We start from the raw sequence: 12,342 nt of genomic DNA, 5'->3' as shown, positions 1-12,342 counted from the left end.
CAATGGTCTTAACAAAGCGGTCGAACACATATTCCCACAAAAAATAGCTAAATATACCTGTAAACTAATTACGAATGCATAAAAAAACAACTTAGATGAAAAAAAACTTACTTTATGTTGATCTTAACAGGGAGCAGCTGGATTCAGCCTTGTTAAATGATTATAAACCCAAATCAATAACCCTAAATGCAAACATTTTCAAAACAAACCATCACAATGCCACTCTAATTAAACACTCAAAGCAGCAAAATTTTATTCAAAGCTTTACTAATCAAAATACTCGAGTTAATCGATTAACCGTTGCAGCACTAGTTTCAATAATAGAGATATCCCTTCTAGTGGGGGTGGTCTCAAACAGAACACTGGCCACGGAGGGGTTTGATTGAAGTATCTCAGAAAACTGCTCAGTTTGAACAAGACTAAGTAATAAATGGAGAAGGGTCTCCTTTATTTACTACTTTGAGACATTTTTTGAGTCAAGAGGAGGTACAGTAATAGTAATGCTGGAGCAAAGTTGAGATCGTGTACTAGAGCAATGTAGTGTTCCAAGCTTTATCAAATTATCAATATAGCATTGGAGTACTGTGAGACCAAGTCTGGATATAGTACTTTATTGTAGATGATTTTTTTTGCTGAAAAGATTGCATCACTAGCCAGTAGAGCCATGCAAAACCGTAGTTAGTATGCAGCAAGAGAGAGCCTTTGTGTTTGTAAGGTAAATAATTACAAGAAAGCAACACTAAAAGCAGCTGACGACGCAAGTCATGTACTGTTTTTTTTTTTTTTAAGAGACAAGATGACTCAGGTTTACCAGAGATCACAACATACTAGTATTGTGGAATCACAACACCTGTGAATCCAATCTAATGTAGCTTCAACAACCAAAAGAAGCAAAGTATCGCGGTCTGGCATAAAGTACAACCCCGGCTAAATCCCACACTTTCATGCTGAAAAATCCGAAAGTGACGAGAACGTTGGTTCTACTGACAAGCCTTCGGAAAATGGTGGATTTGTGTGGGACGTAATCTGGGAAGGGCGTGGTGATTTTTGAAAGTGTACTTGTTTCATTGCCAGTAGATGAGATAAGAGAGGCTTGGAATGGAAATGGAATCAAAATGGAGCAGGTGCTTCGGTAAACGACGTGTTAAGAGTCAGCATCACATCTCCAGATCTTATTACAGACTTCTACATAACCGGATGCCATCATTCTCTCATATCTGGCAAGTGTTCATATATGCATGAACAGCAGACACAAAACTGAGGTAATCACCAAGGAGGGTGTGGCAGGATGACCACGACAGAGAATGAGGCGTATGTCACAGTCTCCAGCCACATGTCTCCATTGTAAACAGTGAACACAACAGATGCCATTTTGCCACGATGATTTTCCCTTATTCTCTTATTTTCTTTTTGGAACCGTAAACAAAAATGAACATGTAGAGAAATTGCTATTTACCTTGAAAGCAAACAAGAACTGTTGCTTGATAACCTACATGCCTCCAACCCAAATGTAAAAAACAAAACAAAACAAAAAAAGTGTAAAAACAAATATATGTATATGAAAATGTGTCATTTGGATGTGGTTAATTGACTAATATATTTTTAACTGTCCATAAAGCACGTTACATAACATTTAATGGTCCAATTACTTGACCATTATTACCTGAAGATCAGATACTGCTTCTGCATTCGAGTGAACGCTAGATAAAATTCGGCATAAAATATCAATTCCATGCGTTATTGACATGTCACGTTGTCCGGACCTATGACGTAACTAAGGGTATCGTTCCTCCTTACGTAGTTTTAAACATCTGCGGTGATGTTTTGACCAATGTTAAGAGTAGAGCCTTGAAGATCGGTTCCGCGTTGTCGTCAGTGACTGTTTAGCCTAGTTAGCATGTTAGCATCACCACTCCCTGTTTGCTGCGGATTCGCTGCGTTTAAACATCCGCAGCGGTGGCCTAAGCGTGCAATTGTAAAAATTGAAAGTATATTGACACGAAGTCGAACAAATAATAAATTAATTACTAAGTAGATAGTACATAGAGGGTCCTTACCGACAGCTAGAACCTTCGCCCAGCCCAGCCCCTTTAAATCCAAAATGTCTCGCAATACCGCAAAATTCACCCATCAGCCAGTGCGGCGAACAAATCTCAGTGACGTAATGTTTTGTGTTGTTCCTTGTCATCGCCAAATAGAATACTATGTATTTCAATATTGATTACGATTGAGATGTAAGGATAAAGCCTTGGTCATTTATAGTGTAAAACGTGTCTGATGAGTTGAAGTGAAGCTAAAACGAAAAAACAAAAGTATATTTTACAAAAAAAAAAAAAAAAAAAAAAAAACCACAAAATTACTCAACCGTGATTTTAGAAAAATGAGCGGGTACTGCCACCTAGCGGTAAAAGCTGTTCATCAATTTGGTTATACAGAAGAACCATTTCGTATTATTATACTCATTCTGAAAGTGTAAACGTGTCATTCTGTCGTGTGTATTACGTCATGTCAATAAATTGTCCAAAATATCACGAATCAAGCACGCTTATACGATTATGTTGATACATTACTGCAACAAATGACATTTCTGTCAAGAGAGGAATTTATTCACCTGTAGTCCGCCCCGGAGTATATGACATTTCTGTCAAGGGAGGATTTTATATCATCTGTAGTCCACCCCGCAGTATATGTCGATAAATACAGGAGCGTCTATTAATATGCCCTTACGACAAAAAGCCTCGTTACTTACGTTTATGCTTGACAGTTTACATGTCACGTGACTCAGATATGCTATATCGAAACAAGAAAATGTTTCCAAAATGAGAATTTGCCAAAATATACAAAAAATACGTATTCATGGGTTAGCCATTGTTGATGAAACAAAACATAATAAAAAAAATAAAATTAAAAAAAAGCAAAAAGTCGCGGAGCTGTGATGTGACGTCATCTTCATGCGACGCGGGTCGTGGAGCGCTCACTCACGAAGGACGCCAGGAAAGAAATTGTGATGAACTGAAAAGGATAAAGGTTTGTTTTACATTTATTAACACATGTTATGTGCTTTTTAAACATGATGAATTTGTATATTTGTGATCACTACAAAATTACCCTGTTTAAAATGCATATAGAGCTTCCCATTTACCTTTTCTTTGCAGCCACACTTTTTCGACTGAAGTGATAATACCTAAGGTTAACGTTGACAAAAGATGCTAATATGTATTTCCTAAATGTAGGTTGAAACTATAGTGTACAAAGGAAACCACCAGCGAGGATATGTACTTAAAACACGTTTAATCAAACTGCATTAGTCCAGGGAATGCGGTGAAACAAATCAATCAACTACCTCACTACTTTTTTTGTTTGCTGTGCAGCTCTTGGAGAAGTGATGGCGATGTCTTGTTTGGCTCAAGCCCTGCGTTCCCTTTCCCTCTCCCAGCCAGCCTTGCTGTCCTCTCAGGTAACATATGCCACATCGAACAAATGTCAACAGCGCAAGCAGCTAATGTGCAGTTTCTCTGTGTTGACAGGTCAAATTGGGTCTTAAGTCGTGTGTGCCAGTGTTATTACCATGTAGTGCGACTGGTGCAGCTCCTTGCCGGGGATTCCTTACCACAGCCTCTCTGGAGCAGAACAGAACTTATTGGAAGCAAAGAGAGAAGTACTCAATCAGACCAATGGGAATGAAGAAGACAGGTGGAAGGGATCACACAGGTTAGTACGTGTTGAGGGACCAGTATTGTTAGTGGTTATTCTCAAGGTTTAAAAAGTAAGTCTTGAAGGGGAAGTAAATAACTTGCATGATTTTGGTGCTACGTTGGATCAATTAAAGTAAATCTAACTCTTAATTGTGGTCTCCGTCTTCTCTGGCTAGGGTTCACAATAATGGTGATTTACACCTGTTTTGGTGCTCCTCAGGTAGAATCAGGACACACGGCATCGGCGGTGGCCACAAGCAGAAATACCGCTGGATCGACTTCCAGCGTCTGCGCTATGCAGAAGATGAAGATGGAGAAGGGCAACCGTTTGACGAGAAGGTTGTACAAGTGCGATATGACCCGTGCAGGTGCGCTCCTTTTCGCCTATTCAACATGTCAAGTAAAAGTTGATTGTCTTCATCTGGGCTGCTGCGTTCTTTCCAGGTCAGCTGACATCGCTCTGGTGGTTGGCGGCAGCCGAAAAAGATGGATCATCGCGACAGAGAACATGCAGGAGGGTGACATCATTAAAACATCGCCTATGATTGGACGCATGGCAGGTATGAGATGTATTTTAGCAGTTGAAGTGGGCCACTTTCACTCTAGGTCCCTCACGATACGATACTATTTGCGATACAAGGCTCACGATAACGATGAGCACGATGATACAATTATCGGTATATGGTAGGGGTGTAACGGTACACAAAAATCTCAGTTCGGTACTTACCTCGGTTTTGAGGTCACGGTTCGGTTCATTTTCGGTACAGTAAGACAACAAAATGCAAAAAAAAAAATGTGCTAGTTGTTTATTACACACCTTTCAACAATAGGAACATTAGCCTATAGACCCTACTCACATGACGTCACAAACACGCCTCCGCACCATATTGTCCGTCTACTCGTCGTGTTGATGCATTACCGCTACGTAAATTCCTCCTATTATGGCGTGCTTTTCTGCTCATTAACACTAATAATCAAAATGGTGAAGGCGTGTGTGGCAGTTGGTTGCAATAACAGAGAAGATAGACGGAGAGACTTGAAGTTCTACCGTATTCCGAGAGACCTTGAGAGGAGAGTGAGATGGACTGCTGCAATTCGACGAGAAAACTGGGCTCCAAACGATTACCACGAATTATGTAGTAGTCATTTTATATCTGGTAAGATGCATTTAATATATATTTAGAGGGTTTTGGGCTGACAACCACAATTAAGATCATTGCGAGGCTAATCGTCGACAACATACAGTTTCAAATTCAAGATGCTTATTTCTTCCACCATCATTACATTTTGAATAATATTTAGCTGGTACCAAGTGAAAGAAGCTGGCCTCGTCTACGGCTCATCAGTTAAACAGGTGTGTCCAAACCTTTTGCAAAGGGGGCCAGATTTGGTGTGGTAAAAATGCGGGGGGCTACCTTGGCTGATTTACATAGAACAATATATTTAAACAAATTTTAGCAAGCCCTTCTGTGTGTCACATTTGCTTTATTATTATTTTTTAATTCATAATTTCAACAGTCTCGTCTTTGTGGCTTTCACTTTCGACACTCGGACTCTTGCGAAATACTGCTGCTGTGAAAAAATAAACTAGCTTCAAGTTGCTATAATTTCTCGCTGCGTATCTTCCCTGTAATGTTGTCGTACATGTCAGCGTGTCTTGTTTAGTAATATTGCGTCACATCGAACTTTAAAAACAGCGACTGTCTCTTTGCAAATGAGGCAGACACAGTTGTTGCGTGTTTTATTGAAGAAATAGTCCAATATCCACCTATCCTTGAAGCGTCGGCCATCGCGGTCAACTTTTTTTTTTTGATTGTTGCCATTTTAGAAATCACACAGGGTAATGTTGCTTAGAGTGCTGCTCTTAAAGTTTTTCAAGCTTTCGTGAGAATAGGCTGATTTTGTGTGGACAAGATAGTTGTAGATATCAGGGTAGCAGATGTCAGGCAGAGAGGGCGAAGACAGCGGGTCGAAAATGATCGATTTAGGCATCAAATATGGATCTGGCGAATGGATAGACTGAAGCTTTTCCACATAACGCCTTTTATGCAACGCATCCAATGAGTTTACAGCGTCTGAAAGCACCAGGGCTTCCATGAATTGCTCTATAAACTGAACGACTAATTGAAACCATTGAGAATAGGGCTAAACAGACACGGACCATATGGCGGCCGGATACAGCGACACGTCATTCTGTGACGTTGGTGAGTAGGGTCTATACAAGAGTCTATAGACCCCGCGTTGGTCAGCTTTCTTTCTGAAAGAAATAAGAAAAAAGAAGTCCTTTGCTAAAGAGAAAAGTAATCCCAATGACAAAGATTTTAACATGTATTTTACAAATGAAATGCCTCAATAAATCTTTTTTTTTTCTTATGAACGGTTTTCAAAAGCTTTATTGGTGGATTTTTCTCAGGTTAAAGTGCCACACAGAAATTAATCAATTTAATTGTGTAGGCAGGATCTGTGTATTCTTCTTATTTAATTACAGGTGTTTTAGCTGATTTTAATTTATTTGATTTAAATGGGCCATTATTTATTTTATTATGTGTTTACGTTTTACAAATATGGTGTAGTATTCATTTATATTGTATATTTAATGTTGTATAACTTTAGTTCCTATGTGAATATTAGTTCCTACTTGTTTTGTTGTGGTAGGAGGGTTTTGTATTGAACACGGGGCCGTGTTGGTTATTGTTATAGCAGAGAAGACAGCAGTAAATCAACAAAGACCAGTCAACTGTGCCCCGATCTACCATTCAAGAGATCTGATGGACTCAAAAAGTGGGTTACGATTGCATATTAGTTTGAAAATCGACCGGATCCACCGTATTTTTACACGAGTGACTTCCGGTCTGCCCGATCCTAGCTACCAGTAGTAGTATTGACGCAGGAGGGTCGCGTCTCGCGTCAAATAATAAACTCTGCCGTTCTTTTCCCGTGCGTCATTTTGAGCCGCTTCTTGGACGCGTCTATCACGCGGCCGCACTGCGACTGGTGTGCATTGGCTGATTGACTTTAACGCCCGCGTTTCACTGCGTTCTCGCGGCGGCCACGTTGTCGCGCCGTTGACTTTTCTTGGTTATACTGTCCTACCGTGTTGGTCCTCATTATAGTAGAGAAAACGGAGTAAATATAATCTACACAAAGAAACTGTAACGCGATCGACTCACAGCTTCGAAAAGTAAGGGTTACAATACGTCAGAAACTCGTTCGGTACGCCTCCGTTCCGAACCGAGCACCCCGTACCGAAACAGTTCAATACAAATACATGTAGCGTTACACCCTTAGTATATGGGTCAGGAAATCATTCTAGGATATTCTGCAACACTTTATCGATACATGGATCAGGAAATCATTCTAGGATATTCTGCAAACTAATAAACAGAAAAAAAAGCTTTATTAAATCTTCTGCTGTGAATTGGAATGAGTTTATCACTAGTAGACGTCCAATCTATTTGAACTGGGAGGGTGGCAGCAGATGAACATTCGCTACATACATTCGTTCATTCCTCCCACTTCAAACAAATTGGATGTCTATGGTCCTCAGGGGCAGCCAATGTCAGGCAGTGAGTTCATTTTTGGGACATTTTCAATCACTTCCTGTTCATTTTGGGGCATATACAGGTCACTTGTTGTTGATTTGAGTCATTTCCCATTCATTTGGGGACAGTCTTGAGCCATTTCCCATTTAGTAACACAAAATCAACAGGAAGTGATCTGTAAATGCCCTAAAATGAACTGGAAGTGACTTGTAAATGGCCACAAAACCGGTAAATGCTCTCGTTTAAGTGCCATTGACCTAGCCTAGACACTATTCCATCGAAAGATTTTGGTTGCAACCTCCAGGTTAAATTTTTGTTTTTAAACAGTTACACCTTATTAAAACGATATATCGATTATCTTTCGGGCTACAAGGTATCGCAGTATATCACGTTATTGATACATTGTCACACCCTCACTTTCAACACATTTTTTTAGTGTCAGCAAATGAGGGTGACTCCTATCCACTAGGAGCACTTCCTGTGGGCACTCTGGTCAACAATCTGGAAGTACAACCTGGGAGAGGAGCACAGTATATTCGTGCTGCAGGTAATTCACAATGGAAACAATTATTTCCACTCATACTAATAAACCACATACAATGGATTAAATTACATAATGCAACCAAATCCTTGTTCTCAGGCACAAATGGTGTTCTGCTTCGTAAAGTAAATGGAACAGCCATTGTTCAGCTTCCATCAAAGCGGCAGGTTCAGGTGAGCTAATGTGCGGAATGACAACACTATCTAAACGTCATCTGCTGAGAAGTCATTTTGACATACACACAGGTACTGGAGACATGCATGGTAACGGTGGGACGCGTGTCCAACGTGGACCACAACAAGAGGATCATCGGAAAGGCGGGCCGCAATCGCTGGCTCGGAATTCGCCCGTCCAGCGGCTTGTGGCAGAGGAAAGGAGGCTGGGCCGGACGAAAGATTAAACCGCTGCCACCGATGAAGAGTTTTGTCAACCTGCCGTCTGTCTCTGCTAACTAAATGACATATGCTTGGAATAAAGCAATGCTTGTTTGTACAGAAGATTAAAAATTTTATTAAACACAACTGCTTGTGAGAGCATGGAAAGAAAACAATATAAAAATCCAAAACATATTTACAACTATAGTAAAACATGCAGAGTAACCCATATTTTTTAGTGGTAAATTTAAAAATACTGTTACGTCCTTTAAAATAGGGTTTGTGCAAAGACACTGGGTGGCATCCGAAGCGACGGGACCAATGAGATGGCATGCTGCTGTCTTTCCAGTTGGATCACTCAATGTTAGATTTAAGAGGGGTGACAAAAATTACGCAGCCTCTCATTGGTCCTGCTTTATAAAACACCCCCATGCTACGGCGAGATTTAGGGCAAAGCTGGACTTTATGCCTAATACATCAGAACATGACACTTATGCCCACCGAGTATTTTAAATCACTTGATAATTTTCCTCACAAAACTCAGTGCTGCTTCACAGCCAAAGTTCCATAATATATTATTTAAGGGCCAGTTGGTGTTCCAGCCAAAACAAGATGGTGACTCCTCTTAAAACCCCAAGAGACACAGTCTCCAGGCAGACAGCATGGTGGCGGCTACAAAATAAGTGTCAAAAGGATATAACGGATGGCCACGTTGCATTCGGAACACCAAAAGGAGCTTGAATCCAACACACACTTGACACAACCAGGAAAAAGTCTTATCACGTCTACAGGTAGTGGTTTACATTTGGAAAAAGAACACCTCAAAACCAAACTGTCCCAATTTGGGGGTCAATGTATATCAAACCACATAAAAAGTGCATTATAAAGTAAGGGAAATGTAGGAGAAAAGACATACTTCTAGTGTTGTATTGTAATAGAATAACTTCAGTTGTGGAAACATGCTCAATTTGGCATTTTGTCAAGAAATAAAGGGAAGCCTTTTGTGCTTTCAATTTAGTCAAAAGGGCAGTTTAAAACTCATAATAATACATGTATATATTCCTATACAATAGTTCAAAAAACTTTTCACTCTATAAAAAGCGATAACACAGAATGCCGTTTGTCCATAGGATTCCTATTGCAAAAATTTCACGTCATAATAGGGAGTACCATCAAACATAGGGCACAACTATACACGCGCGCGCACACAAAACACACAGGCAGTGTTAAGGACATCTGGCAAGACTCCATAGACTTTTCATTGTAATTACAATACGCTTGGCAGTTGTCTCAAAGCACATTTCCAATCAAACCAACACTTTAAACAGAAGAGTGAGTGATCAATTGACTAGAATGATTATAGATTACAGTATCTGCATCTACAGCCACAGTGACGCTGTATAAAACTCGGTTAGGGTGTACAAATATATTTTGATTCCTCAATACAATTTGATGACGCCAAACCATTCAGTAATGCTAATACCGATTCCTAGCACAAATGCATTAAGTAGGAGTTTCACTTCACGCCGTCCAAAAGCTTTGCAGGACATAAACATGACTTTGGCACATCACTGCACATTTGGATTAGCCACTATTCGCTAAATGTGTACGTGTCTGACAGTCGCCAAAGCATCATGATACCCTCCGAAATTAAAAAGTCAGGCAAATTACAATGAAACACATCAGGGCTTAGAACAAGCAAAATTGGTGATTTGCTTAGTCTTGTGTCATGATACCCTGTTTGTAGATGACTGTTAAAAGTCTTCAGCACTGGATTTACTTGATGTGTGAAGTGATAAAAATGTGCATCCAACAACAGCTACCTTCCAAAATACCTAAAGGAGTTGTCTTTTTTGCTTTGAAGTACACTCAGTAGAAGTTTTGTCCTGTGAGAATGGAGCAAAGAAAAGCGCAACATTAGCAAAGATAGTTTCTGTAAAGTTTCACAGCAATATTCCAACCACTAACACGGCCTCAAAATCTCACATGCGCCACTGCACATCACCATCGCACGCCTCCATTTTCTACAGAGTAACAATACATGTAGAATTTCACAGAAATAATAACATGTTAACAAAAAAAAAACAAAGTGCAAACATAGCTGCCATTATCGAAATGTGGCAAATTGTCAAACAAGTCAAAGGACCTCCAAGGCGGTAGCACAACATACAAAATAGTACTTGATCTTTTTGTATTGCGTACAAAAGAAAAGAAAAAAAAGGAAAACAACAAAGAATAGCCAACAACATTTAAAACAGCGGAAGGACAACGTGAATGTGTGTATTGAAACACATGAGTGTGAAGTCAGTAAGATTTCCACAGGAAAACTATTACTGCCGTTGGCTTTCCCTCAAATTCGTGAGACGAGTGCAGCGCAGAAGAGTCTGGCGGTTCCGAGTGGACGGCTGCTGAGGTCACACAGGTTTGGTGTAACCAAAAATTCCCACCGGGAAGTGCTTGACATGAGTTGGCCACTGGGCAGCAAGTTGGAAAAACTTGACATCGTTCCATTCCACTCCATCAATTGTGACTAGAACCAAACAAGGGAATGATTTAGGAATCGGAGTACGTTACAGCGACAAACAAGTTGAAAATTCATGATGCAGTTCCGTTCCCACAGCAGTAAAATAAAAATAAAACCAAAATTTCAGACTAACACAGTACAGGTAGACAGGGCTGTCAAGAGACTTGCAGGGGGGCCAGGGACAAGAGACCATTATAGGCCCCCACTCCTGCCACGACAACATACACAGTACTTTAACTTTTTGCAAGCAATGACAGTGTAAATTTTCTAATTATTTGAGATGGACAGTTAAATTTAACAGTTTAATTTAATGTGTTGTGACACAATACAAGTAAAAACAAACAATTTCCATCTATTGTCCCATGTAGGCTACAATACCATACAACTGAGAGTGCTATGCCTGCCTGCTAAGCAACAAAACAGTATAACTAAACATGCTGTGCCTGCCCCCTCCACATCCCTGGGGTTATCAAGCCCTCAAACAGTGATGCGCCTAGATTTTTTGACAGCAAAGTAATTTAAAACATCAGTGAAATCCAGTTTTTGAGCAAGTTCACGCTCAAGGGAGAGCATGGTGTTACCGGCATCCCCAAGGGGCCGCTGCCCCCTACAACATAACCGGCTTTACCAATTTGCCGCAGACGAAGAGGTGGGCGAGCATAAGGGGGTGAGATAGGAGTTGTTGAGAGGTGTTGCGCGGTAGCGCTGAGTTTAGTGGCTGTGAGTCCCCCCCCCCCATTGTTAATAAAAGTTCCAGATAAAAGCCATCCGGCGTGTCACTGCGTTTTTATGCACATCGCCACCTTCCTGAAAGAAGACCCGGACGAACAGAAGATGAACGAGCTAAGTAAATTGCCGGACCACTCCACATTACGGTGCCGAGTTGAGAGCACCGCAACTTACCATAAAGTGCAGTTTGGTAACGCAACTTACCATAAAGTGCAGTTTGGTAACAATGGCTAGGTTGTTAAGCCCACCCTGTGATATGGTGGAGCGTACATATTGTTTTATTATTTTTCATTTTGCTGAAGGCTTGCTCTCCTCCAGCTACAGTCACTGGTAACGTTAAGAAAATGCGTAGCACTTGAGTGCGCCAGAGCGGGGTCAAATCATTCTCTGCTAAGACAGAGGGGGTGGGGGCGCGTTGTGCAAAAAAAAGGAAAAAATATATATTTGAAATATTTAATATGTTAAAGTGTTTAAGTATATATTGAGTAAAACATAATATTTAATCAGACAATGATTTAAATTAAAAAAAAATGTGAATGTAAAGTAAAATAAATTAAGGGTCATTCAGGGGCCCTGATGGTCCTGAGGCCCGGGACAACATACTCGGTCCCCCCCGTCGACGGGCTTGCAGGTAGTTCCCGGTTTACGAACGAGTTCCGTTCCTGTGTTGTTGATGTAACCTGGATTTCCGCGTAAATCGGAATTAACCCTTTAAATACCTCAAAACACCCTCTAGATTAAAAAAAAAAAACTATCCAAATACATGTATTATACATCATTGTACTGTCCTCGCCAAGATGTTGGAGCCAAGTCCTAACTAAACAGTGATCTATGCTCCAAAATGACAATTTCAGACATCCGTGTGGCTTGCTGACTATTCAGCTGCTCATGACATCAACACTTGCAGAATGAAACTTAAATGAAATTAAATCAGTCT

The 12,342-nt window shown here is 40.4% G+C and overlaps 3 protein-coding genes across 10 annotated transcripts in view; 1 reads left to right on the top strand and 2 right to left on the bottom strand.

Moving 5' to 3' along the window:
* klc1b (kinesin light chain 1b) overlaps nt 1–2,757 on the bottom strand; it is a 49,069-nt gene extending 46,312 nt beyond the window's left edge. For 6 of the 7 annotated variants that reach the window (XM_057847979.1, XM_057847981.1, XM_057847976.1 and 3 more), the window contains exon 1: nt 2,058–2,172. The gene's annotated coding sequence lies outside the window, so the exon portion shown is untranslated. Of the gene's footprint in view, nt 1–2,057; nt 2,173–2,611 lie in introns of those variants that run through there. The other variant, XM_057847977.1, reaches the window with a different exon arrangement.
* A 190-nt stretch (nt 2,758–2,947) lies between these two features.
* mrpl2 (mitochondrial ribosomal protein L2) lies at nt 2,948–8,314 on the top strand. Its single transcript, XM_057847868.1, has 8 exons — nt 2,948–3,027; nt 3,372–3,457; nt 3,528–3,711; nt 3,916–4,063; nt 4,140–4,255; nt 7,674–7,784; nt 7,878–7,951; nt 8,024–8,314. The coding sequence occupies exons 2-8, from the start codon at nt 3,386–3,388 to the stop codon at nt 8,231–8,233; spliced, it is 915 nt and encodes a 304-aa protein (XP_057703851.1). The 5' UTR covers nt 2,948–3,027; nt 3,372–3,385; the 3' UTR covers nt 8,234–8,314.
* Nucleotides 8,251–12,342, bottom strand: part of zmp:0000000755 (phosphofurin acidic cluster sorting protein 2) — a 72,488-nt gene continuing 68,396 nt past the window's right edge. For both annotated transcript variants that reach the window (XM_057847865.1, XM_057847866.1), the window contains one exon: nt 8,251–10,682. In XM_057847865.1, the coding sequence (XP_057703848.1) occupies nt 10,567–10,682 (116 nt within the window). In that variant the 3' untranslated portion in view covers nt 8,251–10,566. The remainder of the gene's footprint in view (nt 10,683–12,342) is intronic.

This window comes from Corythoichthys intestinalis, chromosome 10 (assembly GCF_030265065.1).
Source record: "Corythoichthys intestinalis isolate RoL2023-P3 chromosome 10, ASM3026506v1, whole genome shotgun sequence".
NCBI lineage: Eukaryota > Metazoa > Chordata > Actinopteri > Syngnathiformes > Syngnathidae > Corythoichthys > Corythoichthys intestinalis.
This window is presented reverse-complemented; position numbering and strand designations above follow the sequence as displayed.